Source organism: Salvia splendens, chromosome 9 (assembly GCF_004379255.2).
Source record: "Salvia splendens isolate huo1 chromosome 9, SspV2, whole genome shotgun sequence".
NCBI lineage: Eukaryota > Viridiplantae > Streptophyta > Magnoliopsida > Lamiales > Lamiaceae > Salvia > Salvia splendens.
The window spans coordinates 13,973,036-13,985,580 of record NC_056040.1 but is presented as its reverse complement, the minus strand read 5'-3'; the positions used below and the strand labels follow the sequence as shown (position 1 = coordinate 13,985,580).

The following is a 12,545-nucleotide window of genomic DNA, read 5'->3' as shown; positions in this document are numbered from 1 at the left end:
ATATGCTTTTACTAAGTATAATGTATCTGTAATATGGTATATAATGATTTCAATAGATAATTAATTGCTATAAATTATTAAAAGGGGTTATAACTATCAAACTAATTACTATTTTTTTAATATGTTCTTAATATCTCCTATGAACTTAAAAAGTTATAGAAAAAATAAATTCTCATAAAATCATTTTTCACATAGAGATGATGTAGTGCTTCAGATCGGCGTGGTTGTTGAGCAAGCACTGCCACCATGTCCGGCGAAACCATCTCAACAGTGATGTAGAGTGTTGTATTCCCTAGCTAAAGGGTTTGCTCGAGATTCACATTAGTGGGGTCAAGTTCAAGCAGTGTTTTTGACTACTTATCTTGTGCAATTCTACATCGCATAGTGTAGAACGATAATCTTTCCGATAATGAAGCGAGTGGGGGGCGAGGAAGTTCAGATCGACAATAACTCGGATAGGCGATATCATCAATAGATTTCAAGAGATGAGCAATAGTGACATGGGTGGTAGAATTTGGTTTTTTTTATTCTTAGCCAATAAGTTAAAGGTTCAAGTCATCACGGAGATATATAGAAAACTACTATTGATATTTTTTTTAAAAAAGCTTTGGGGAGTGAAATGAGCTAGAACATGTTTGGAGACCTCGTGAAGAAATAGTATGTTGGAGGCGGTTATGGCCATGCCGAATGCGGTTGTTCTTCGTATAATCTAGTTTAGACTAAAAAAATAGTCATTGACACTATCGTTCCATTGTGTTGGCTTGCTGAATTCATTTGAATCACATGAGGGGCATAAGTGTGATAAAGTGCTGATATTTGGTTAATTATAAACAATATTGTTTTGATACATTGAGTTGTTACTTTGACTTTCAATTTGTCATGTGAGTCTTGATTTAATCCAAAATAACACAAAGTTGTGATTTTAGTGACTAATTAAGTAACTTTCTTTATAACAATAAATAACTACTAGTTACTAATTAAGTAACTTCTTTATAAAAATAAATCACTACTAGTACGTTGTTTTAAACCTCAATTTTGGTTATAGATGTTTATTACTAGTATAATTCATTAACATTTTCGACAGTTTTTAGAAGTGAACTATGGATTGCTCCTTGTCGAGTTGGCTTGTTTTTCAGTTTATTGCGATTCAAGATTTTTAGTTGAATAGTTTATTTTTCAAAAAATATATACTCCTATACTATATAGGCAAACTAAGGAATTTGACATTGGATCACAAAAAATATTGAGACACTATGCTCGTTGTTATCCTTATTTGATTGATTAGAAAAAAAACATGCAATTGATGAGCCAATTAAGTAAAGAACTAATTCATAAGTTCTTCAATCATTTGCAATGCAATCTTCTTCTCTTCATCCCTCTCGTCTCCGAACTCCGCCACCGCCGCCACCACACCCCCACTCCGGTCGTCATTCACGATCTCCTCCTTGCCGAGCTCAATGGTCATGACCCAGTTGGCATCGGATTCTGAACCGGCCCGTTTCTGCCAGACTCCGATGTGGGAGCTCTCGTTGTCGAGCCTGAGGCACGTTACAGAAGGCGACGGCGATTTGCAGCATTTGCGAAGCTTCTCGCTGATAATGGACGAAGAAGGCGGCGGTGAGGATAACTCAGTGCTGCTGCTTTCTTCAAAGTTTTCCGGAACTGGGAAGTTTGTTTTGGCATTTCTGCCGCTCATCATCACCGCTGCCTCGTCGTACGCCCTCGCCGCCTCCACCGCCGTCTCAAAAGTCCCCAGCCACACCCTCCTCTTCCTGCACATGCATATATATAGTATATACATTTTTCATTATTTGAGTAATATTCATTGATGAAATAAATTCATTTTTACTATAAATAGAAAGGACGAGAAATCAAATAGAGATAACAGCAGTAGCATGTATTGAAAAACGTACAATAATGGGTGGCGGATCTCGGCCACCCAAGAGCCCCAATGCCGCTGCCGGACTCCTCGAAACTTTGTCTTCTGAACCATGGCGACTAAAATCGAATGAAATTGATCAATAATTTTGTGTGTGCGAAAAATATGAGAAAAGTCAAGCAATTTAAAGTGAAGTGAGTGCAATTAAGATCTATAACAATCGAGACAATAATGAATTTACTAGGCCAGCTTAGAGGAAAAGTCACTTTGCTGTGGTGGTCCTAAATACTTTTTGGGGAATAGGAGTGATGAATCGGCGAATTTTTGATGTTTGTAAATGCAGGAAATAAATGAAGATCAACACAGGGATTTTACGTGGTTCGATTTACTGATGTAAATCTACGTCCACGGGGAGAAATGGGGGCAGGTTTGTATTGCTTGATCTGCGAATTACAGCTTACAACACTGGCCTGCTTTATGATATTCTCTCTAGAGAGCTTTTTAGAATTTAACAGAAGAAGTTATCTATCTGACCTAGGTTCTATTTATACAGTGAACCAAGATCGTGGCATGCAGCATTTATTAGGTAGTGGATGTCGTGGAGATCGTGGCGACTTTGCATGGGTCCACTATCCTGCATGAGTTAATGACTGCTTGACACCACTAAATAGATCGTCGGTGTAGTGGAGGTGGAAATCTTGCATAAGTCCACTATCTCCTAGTTCGGTCGAATACTGAGACCGAACTGCTGAATTATTGCCGAGCAGCTTTTGCCGATCTGAGAGTAGAGCTTGATGCCGACCTGAGAGCAGAGCTTGATGAGTTGGCTTTCACCGAGCTGTAGGCTGGGGCCGAACTCTTTGGTTGTGCCGAACTGAACTCTTTAGTCACGCCGGACTGATACTCTTTAGTCATGCCGAACTGATACTCTGTCTTGGGCTTTACTGCTGTTGGGCTTGTTTAGTACGTACTCCATCACTACCCCCCCCGAAAAGAGAAGTGAATCACTTCGGCATTCTGGATAAAAGTATGGGGTAAGTTGATGTTTGTCCACGGTCTCATGAAGTGAACTCTTCTTTGACCGGACTTGGTTTGTGTCCTAATTTGGCGAGTTTTATCGCTCGGATCGAACTTTCCGTTGTCCTAATTTGGGGATCGGACTTTCCCTTGTCCTAATTTGGGGATCGGACTTTCCCTTGTCCTAATTCGGCGAGTTTTATCGCGTGGATCGGACTTTCCCTAGTCCTAATTCAGGCAAGTTTTATCGCGAGAATTGGACTTTTGTTGCAGTTCGTTTCAGACGAAGTGCTTGTTTAAGCTGAATTGTGGTCTTGTATCCTCTTTAGAAGCTTTGACGCACAATCGTGGGCTTGTTGCAGCTCGTTTCAGACGAACTGCTTGTTTAAGCTGAATTGTGGTCTTGTATCTTCTGTAGAAGCTTTGACTTACAATCGTTGGCTTGTTGCAGCTCGTTTCGGACGAACTGCTTGTTTAAGCTGAATTGTAGTCTTGTATCTTCTGTAGAAGCTTTGACTCACAATCGTTTAGCTTGTATATGTTCTAAGAAGGGGATCAGCCTTCGAAGAACAAGATGCCTCAGTAACATTTGTAAGAGACGACATGCACAGAGACAGACAAAACATACAGACAAAACGCACAGAGACAAATAAAGACTAAGCAAACCAAATAAAGCACATTGAGCAAACAGGACTCAAGACTGACTGACCGGACTGTCTCTTACAAATGGAACTTTTTGAGGTTGGAAATGTGCCATGTTCGGGGTACCTGTTCTCCTGACATGTGAGCCAATTTGTAAGACCCTTTGCCGAGGACTTCTGATACCCGATACGGACCTTCCCATGTGGGTTCGAGCTTGCCCAGCTTTTCTGCTCGGCTTACTTCGTTGTTCCTCAGGACGAGATCTCCCACTTGAAATTGCAGCTTCTTCACCCTTTGGTTGTAATACCGGGCTACTTGCTCCTTGTACTTGGCTGCTTTTATGCATGCCAATTCTCTTCTTTCTTTGGCAAGATCTAGCTCGGCTCTCAGTCCGTCGTCATTCATTTCTGAGGAGAAATTTAGAGTTCGGGGACTGGGTACGCCGATCTCCACCGGAATCACGGCTTCAGTGCCGTATACCAGACTGTACGGAGTTTCACCGTTGGAGGTTGTGGGTGTAGTTCGGTAGGACCATAGGACTTGAGGGAGATTTTCTACCCATTGTCCTTTGGCTTGTTCTAACCGAGCTTTTAACCCTTTCACCAGGATACGATTTGTTACCTCCGTTTGTCCGTTTGCTTGTGGATGAGAGACCGAAGTGAACCGCTGTTGAATATTCAGCTCTTGGCACCAATTCTTGAACGTCTTGTCGGTGAACTGAGTCCCGTTATCCGAGATGAGGATGTGGGGTATGCCAAATCGGCACACTATGTTCTTCCAGACGAAATCCAATGCCTTCGAACTCGTTATCGTAGCTAATGGTTCAGCTTCCACCCACTTCGTAAAGTAGTCCACGGCAACGATTAGGAATTTCATTTGCCGAGGAGCTTGAGGAAGTGGTCCCACTATGTCTATGCCCCATTGCATGAAAGGCCAAGGGCTCTGCATAGTGGATAGATCGGTTTGCGGCATCCTTGGGATATTTGCATGGATTTGGCACTTCGGGCAGGTCTTGACGAGCCGCACTGCTTCTTGTACCAAGGTTGGCCAATAATATCCCCATCTTAGAACTTTTTTAGCTAAAGCTCTAGCTCCGATGTGGCTGCCGCACGATCCTTCATGAACTTCTCTGAGGATGTAGTCCGTCTCTTCTGGTCCTACGCACCGCAATAACGGCTGGAGGTAAGACTTTCTAAAGAGGACTCCTTCATGAAGTTCGTACCGAAGTGCTCGGCACGTGATCTTCCGAGCTTCTCTCTTATCCTCGGGCAATTGTCCTTGATCCAGATACTGCAAGATCGGCGTCATCCAGTTCGGCGAGCTGGATACTGAATGCACCTCGGCTTCATCAATGCTTCGATGCATTAATTCTTCCGCCTTTGAGCTCGGATCTGAGGCCAACTTACTTAAGGTATCTGCTCGGCTATTTTCCGCTCTGGGAACGCGGATTATCCGAAAATAGGAGAAACTTCGGCTGATGCTTTGCGCTTTGTCCAAATACTTCTTCATTCTCTCGTCACGAGCTTCACTTGTACTCAACATGTGATTTACTATGACTTGTGAATCACAATGGACTTTGAGAGATTTGACGAGCAGACTTTGCGCTAACTGGAGTCCGGCAAGGAGGGCTTCGTACTCGGCTTCATTATTAGTAGTGGGGAATAGGAACCGAAGTGAGTAGGTTACCTCGTGTCCGTCGGGAGCGACGAGTAAAATACCAGCTCCACTTCCCATCTTGTTTGAAGCTCCATCTACGAATCCGCTCCAGCAGTCTGGCGGCTCTACTTCGGATTTCAAGGGCTGTGCTAGTTCGGTATTGGCAGACTTTTTCTGTTCGGCAATGACAGGGATTGCTTGATCGAACTTGGCCTCTGTAAGAAAATCTGCCAAGGCTTGTCCCTTGATGGCTTTCCGAGGTAGGTACTCGATTGAGTGTTCTCCCAGCTCTATGGCCCATTTGGCGATTCTGCCTGATGCTTCTGGCTTGGTCAAAACTTGCCGAAGAGGCAGATCGGTTAAGACGCATACCTTGTGAGCATAGAAGTATGGCCGCAGTCTCCTTGCTGCATTTACTAACGCCAGAGCAATTTTTTCCAGAGGTTGATACCTTGTTTCTGGACCTCTTAATGCTCGGCTTGTAAAGTAGATGGGAAGCTGCTTTAGGCCTTCTTCTCGTACAAGCACCGCGCTGATGGTTTGATCTGATGCCGCTAAGTATAAGAATATTACTTCGGCTTCGGTTGGAGCAGAGAGAATAGGAAGCTCGGCTAGATAACTTTTGAGCTCGTCAAAGGCCTTTTTCTGCTCGGCTCCCCACTCGAACTTTGGTGCCTTTTTCAACACCTTGAAGAATGGCAGTTGCTTTTCGGCTGCTTGGGAAAGGAATCGATTCAGTGCGGCTAGACATCCGGTTAGCCTTTGCACGTCATGTATGGACTTCGGCATTGCCATGTGCTGAACGACTTGAACTTTTGAGGGATTTGCCTTGAGTCCGTCCTTTGAAACCCAACAACCCAGAAACTTTCCCGAATCTACCAAAAAGGTACATTTTTGGGGGTTGAGTTTGAGGTTGGCTTTTCGGAGCACGTTGAGAGTGGATTTGAGGTTGTCTTCGTACTCCGAAGTGCTTTTGCTTTTGACAACTATGTCGTCGACATACACTTCAACCTGTTTCCCGATTAGGTGCCGAAAAAGCTTGTCTACCATCCTTTGATAAGTGGCTCCGGCATTCTTTAAACCGAATGGCATCTTTTTATAAGCGAAAATGCCGAAATCGGTAATGAAAGCTGTTTTCGGAGCGTCACTCTCATCCATCAACACTTGGTGATATCCTTTGTATAAATCAAGAAAACAGAAAATTTCGAAGCCGATCAAAGCTTCTACTTTTTTATCTATATTCGGAAGGGGATAGCAATCTTTTGGACAGTGCTTGTTTAGATCGGTAAAATCTATGCACATCCGCCATCCTCCTCCTTTTTTCTTGATCATCACAGGATTGGCCACCCAAGAAGGATATTTCACCTCGAATAGTACATCCGCTTTTAGTAATTGGCGGACTTCGTCATGGATGACTTGGCTTCTTTCTGCCGCAAAGAGTCTTTGCTTCTGTTTTACTGGCCGGATTGAAGGATCAATATTTAACCGATGAGTGATTACCTCGGGGGGCACTCCGGTCATGTCCAACGGAGACCATGCAAAGACATCTTTGTACTCCTTGAGGAGCTGAATGGTCTTTTCCCGGAGTAGAGGCGTTCCTGCGAAGCCGACGTTGACCGTTCTGGATGGATCATCTTCGTATAACTGAACGGTCATTGAGTTCGGCTCTGAAGTGACTTCGGTCATCTCGCTTGCCTCCGACTCCGGTTGCTGTGATTGCTATGCTTGATGGTGCCGAACTGATTGCTCGGCACTTTTAAGCGCAATCTGCAGACATTCTTTTGCTCTCTTTTGATCACCTCGGATGACCGCTATCCCACCTTTAGTGGGGATCTTGATGGTGAGGTGATAAGTAGAGCAAACGGCCCGAACTGTGTTGAGCCAGTCCCTCCCCAGGATGACGTTGTACGGAGACCGAGCTTTCACCACAAAGAACTCGATCATCGTATTGGAGCTTGTAGGCGCTTTTCCCACCGTGATCGGAAGGCTGATAATACCTTCAGGGCGGGTGTCCTCCTGGGCGAAACTTTTCAGAGGAAGTGGAGCCGGACTGAGCCGAGCTGGATCCACTTCCATTTTATCGAAACATTCTTTAAAAAGAATGCTGACTGACGCTCCTGTATCCACAAATACTCTGTGGACCAGTTTGTTTGCCACCCCGGCTTGAATGACAATAGCGTCTTGGTGAGGAGAGATGGCTGGGACGGGATCGGCATCTGAAAATGTAATCACTTCGTCTTTCTTCAGCCTTTTATGTGTTGGTTCCTCTTGATTGGAACCTCTGCGTTCTGCTTTTAGGGACGACTTAGTCTTCCCGGCAGGGAGAGCATCAATAGTCAGGATTACTCCATCATATTGCGGCTCGTCGTCGTCTTCGGGATCCTCATGCCTTTTCGGATCCTGAGGATTGCAGTTCGCACCTCTCTGCTTTTTGTTCTTTTTCGGCTGCTTGCTTTGGTATTTTTTTAACGTTCCTGTTTTCACAAGAACATCAATACCTGCAGCCAAATCTCGGCACTCCTCGGTATCATGACCGTGGGTGTGATGGAAGGAGCAATATTGATCCTGAGGTCGCCGCGCGGCTGATTTCGTCATCCGCTTTGGTCTTTCGAACATATCGGAATGTAGTTCGAAAATTTCCGCTCTTGACTTGTTCAGCGGTACGAACTGAGCGGGCGGCTTCTCGGGGTTGAGACGTGGTCCCAATCTGCCTTGTACCGGTGCCCTTTGAATTCTTTCAAAAGGAGTTCGGCGAGGAAGCCTCTGATCGCTATGATCGGGCTTCTTTTCGTCTCCTCGGGATGAGCTGTCTAAAGACCGTTTTCGACGGTCTGCCTCATCCGCACGGGAAAACTGGTCCGCAATGTCCCACATTTCTTGAGCTGTTTGCGGACCGCACTCCACGAGCTTTCTGTAGAGAGCTCCGGGCAGGATTCCATTTTGGAATGCCGAAATGACAAGTAGATCATTGAGATTATCTACTTGTAGGCATTCTTTATGGAATCTCGTCAGGAAGTCGCTGATCTTTTCGTCGCGACCTTGACGTATAGAAAGCAGCTGAGCCGAAGTGATCCGGGCTTCTGCTTTCTGAAAGAACCTCCTGTGGAAAGCATCCATTAGATCTCGGTAGGATCTAATGCTGCCTTGAGGAAGGCTGTCGAACCACCTTCTAGCGTTCCCGATGAGCAGCTCGGGGAACAGTTTGCACATATGGACCTCATTGAGACCCTGGTTCGCCATATTATATTGATAGCGTCCCAAGAAGTCATGAGGATCCTCTAGCCCGTCATAAGTCATTGACGGTGTCCGGTAATTCCGCGGCAAAGGAGTTCGGGTGATGTCGTCCGAGAACGGAGTCTTTAATGCTCCGTACATGGCGAACCCGACATCTCTTCGGTACGGAGGAGATGGAGTTCTCCTGTGGTTCCGGTACCGAGGAGGAGCAGGAGCATGTTGAGGTTGAGGATTCTTTCTCCTGGAAGACACGTCACTACTGCGGTAGTGACTTTCATGTCTGGATGAGGAGGGAGAATCCGCCGTTGTCTTCTCCGGCTGTTGGCTCTTCTGCAGGAAGGTTAAGAACTCCTCCTGCTTCTCGGCCAAGAACAGCTTGACAGCTTCATTTAAATTGGGCTGCTGGGAAGACTCGGTGCGATGACTCCTGGAGTGGCTTGCTCCTTCTTCGTGAGAACCGGAGGTAGATGTCTCCCGAGGCCGTTTTTCAGACCTGCGAGCTGGACTAGCTTCCTCACGGTTATCACGAACGGTATTATGAGTGTTATGTGATCTGGTATGCATTTTTTGGGGTGGAAAAGGGTCAAAAATTCGCTTTATCACAAATTTTGTTCTCTGTTTCCCACAGACGGCGCCAGTGATGAATCGGCGAATTTTTGATGTTTGTAAATGCAGGAAATAAATGAAGATCAACACAGGGATTTTACGTGGTTCGATTTACTGATGTAAATCTACGTCCACGGGGAGAAATGGGGGCAGGTTTGTATTGCTTGATCTGCGAATTACAGCTTACAACACAGACTTGCTATATGATATTCTCTCTAGAGAGCTTTTTAGAATTTAACAGAAGAAGACCTTATCTATCTGACCTAGGTTCTATTTATACAGTGAACCAAGATCGTGGCATGCAGCATTTATTAGGTAGTGGATGTCGTGGAGATCGTGGCGACTTTGCATGGGTCCACTATCCTGCATGAGTTAATGACTGCTTGACACCACTAAATAGATCGTCGGTGTAGTGGAGGTGGAAATCTTGCATAAGTCCACTATCTCCTAGTTCGGTCGAATACTGAGACCGAACTGCTGAATTATTGCCGAGCAGCTTTTGCCGATCTGAGAGTAGAGCTTGATGCCGACCTGAGAGCAGAGCTTGATGAGTTGGCTTTCACCGAGCTGTAGGCTGGGGCCGAACTCTTTGGTTGTGCCGAACTGAACTCTTTAGTCACGCCGGACTGATACTCTTTAGTCATGCCGAACTGATACTCTGTCTTGGGCTTTACTGCTGTTGGGCTTGTTTAGTACGTACTCCATCAAGGAGAGTATCTTTTAAAGATGTAAATATTGAAATCTATCACTCCATTTCATTTTTTCATCGATATCGTTACGGATCGATGATGTAGAATTATTTATTAGGGAGTATCTTTTTTTTTCACTTTTGACAGGGGATATGTGACATTGGTATAATGAAGTATAGACTCATTTGTTATACATTAAAAGCCCTACATATGAGTTTATAAATTATTACTGGCGTGACAAATATGTATTCTAACAACTGTCGAGCACATATATTGACACCCATGGTGAAAGTTTTCTTCCAAAGATATAAATTAGAAAGGAACTTTCACTATTAGTTACGTACGCAATTATCTTAATTGAATATGTGAATTTATCTTAAACTTTCAACCAATTAAAGACACTCTTCATAATTGCTTTTCTTATAAAGATGATTCTTTGAAAGTAGGTAGACTTTACATTTCTAAAAATGTTTACACACATTTAGTGATTGCGTCTTTCTTTGAGTTATTTTATACTCCTATTTTATGATTTTTATCATACAAAAATAGAGATGATAAAAAAGACATGTTAAGAATATTATACTAGCACTTGTATGTATATGCCACGTGTATTGAGTTTGAACATCACTAAACCATTTTAGGTAAAATTAATGAGGTAGGAGTATTTTATTTTCAAAATGAGACTTATCTCTTACATAGCAGTATCAATCGCAATTGCGAGTTATCCACATCCTAATTAAAGAAAATAAAAACTCCAACTTATTTGACATGTGACATATGCATATCAAAATTATCGTATTATTAATTTGGTCCCAAGGAGTCGTGGACATAAAGGGAAACGTACCAATGTGTTTTATTGTTCAAATGACGACAATTTTCAACATTAATTTGGCGAATTGATGGAAATGGTTTCTCCTTTTTAAAGCCAAAGTAAAGTAAAATGTTTATCCTAATTATTCGAACTAAAATTATTAACCTTGAATTATTTTACCAGCAAGATCCAAACTCAAGCAAAAAAAAAAGTTTAAATCCTATTAAATGAAAAAAAGGGGGAAAATATGTCTTCATGTATAGGAGCTGAATTAGAAGGGGGGGGGGGGGGGGGGGGGTTCAACTGTTAAGCTTTAATCATGATCAGATAATTTAATTAAATTATTAGCTTTTAATTCCTACATAAAGAAGAGGCCGGGCCCAAAACAGTGCCACATCGGACCCCTAAACTGATAGAGTTCAACAATTAAGATAAATAATTAGCTAATAAATTGCAGTATGCAGTGGGGTTGGTACAGTGGGCTGCACTTTGTTTACATAATTGCGCTTAATTAAAAAAACGTGGTATTGTTTGGATCAATAAAACTGATGCTTTGCTGTGCAGTTGTACTGCTTCGATGGACAGCTGGCTGTTAATTCACTCCATAATTGGAACAAATTAGGATATTTAATACTCACAAGAGTGATATGTCATGTCCATTTACAGAAACTTAATTTACTCCCAATTGCTGTTTCTTTTTTTTGGGAGTGGTGGCTTACCAAGCTAAAAATTTTATTTTTATTCGCATAGTTATATCATCAAATTTTGTACTATATTTTATGTATATTCTTGTGCATAAATCTATATCTAATGAAACATAACAAAATAATTGTCACAAAATTTTCAAACTTGAAATTTAGTAATACTAATTATTTTGAATATAACTATTAGTAACATTTTAATATTTTCAATTGAAAAGCTTGACGGTACTATTTTGAGAGTGTTATCAGTGAAATCTTGAGACAAGATTTTGTAAACAAGATTCAGCCATATAGTACTCTCTTTCCATCTCACGATGTTTGTCTCATTTTATCATTTCAGATCGTCTCATAAAGTTTGTCCCACTTGTAATATACCAAAAAAAATATTAAATATACTTTTTCCATTTCTCCTAATGTGGGACTCTTATTCCACTACATTCCTCTATTTCTCCTAATGTGATACCCTTATTCCACTATACATCTCTAGTTAATATAAAGTCAAATAATTTCTTCAAACTCGTGCCAAGTCAAATTGGGACAACCTCCGTGGGACGAGAGAATACTACACTACTACTCGTTACACTTAATGGGCTAGGCCCAACTAAAAAAGCAGAAGCTTGAATCATGCTAGTAGTAGTATTTTGTACCCAACTAAAAAAGCATAAGCTTGAATCATGCTAGTAGTAGTATTTTGTACCCCTAAAATTTTAGGTTCGACAGTTACACCCTCTCAATCACAATTAACCTTAGGTACCTCAAAAAATATAGTTTCAGCTGCAGAATGCATATTTAAAATTGTTTTGGTATGTAATGAGTTGGCAAAAAAAGACTTGCATAGTGGTGCACTTTAAAAAGTGTAAATTATATGCACTGATACAAGCTCTTCACGTGTCTTATTATGCAATGATTATTATGCTCATTATAGATAATATTGACAATCTAAGCATAATCTACACGTATACTTGATTGCACAAAATAAAAATTAAAAAATTAGACATGATTTTGACGATTCACAAAAAAGTTTGTTGGTCTATAGATTTCATGTTGTGTCATTGCTTGGAATCAATTCTACACATATTCCCAATAAAGAAAGAAGCTCGTAGTAGAAAATTTTGCTCCGTAAGACACTCGTATCCAATTAAATATAGTATTTTATTTTGTATCTTTTCCCGGTAATCCTTAAGAGCATCCGCAATGGCGCGCCGTCGGACGTCGGACCGACGTGCCAGATGTCCACGCGGGACGTACGCCATTAGGTCGGGAGAGGCGGATGCGGACGTCCGCCGCGGATGTGAGGTATCTGCGGCCTT

At 42.4% G+C, this 12,545-nt stretch overlaps 1 protein-coding gene across 1 annotated transcript; it reads right to left on the bottom strand.

Annotated features, from left to right (window-relative positions):
* Positions 1–1,261: 1,261 nt before the first annotated feature.
* LOC121747481 (ethylene-responsive transcription factor WIN1-like) lies at positions 1,262–2,001 on the bottom strand. Its single transcript, XM_042141519.1, has 2 exons — positions 1,914–2,001; positions 1,262–1,772 (listed from the first exon to the last, which is right to left on the bottom strand). Exons 1-2 carry the CDS (start codon positions 1,991–1,993, stop codon positions 1,325–1,327), a joined length of 528 nt encoding a protein of 175 aa, XP_041997453.1. The 5' UTR covers positions 1,994–2,001; the 3' UTR covers positions 1,262–1,324.
* Positions 2,002–12,545: the final 10,544 nt, after the last annotated feature.

Coding starts and splice junctions, on each gene's coding strand:
- LOC121747481 (XM_042141519.1), bottom strand. CDS start 1,993: ATGGTTCAGAAGACAAAGTTTCGAGGAGTCCGGCAGCGGCATTGGGGC. Junction 1,773..1,913: donor GAGATCCGCCACCCATTATT/GTACGTTTTTCA, acceptor ATGCATGTGCAG/GAAGAGGAGGGTGTGGCTGG.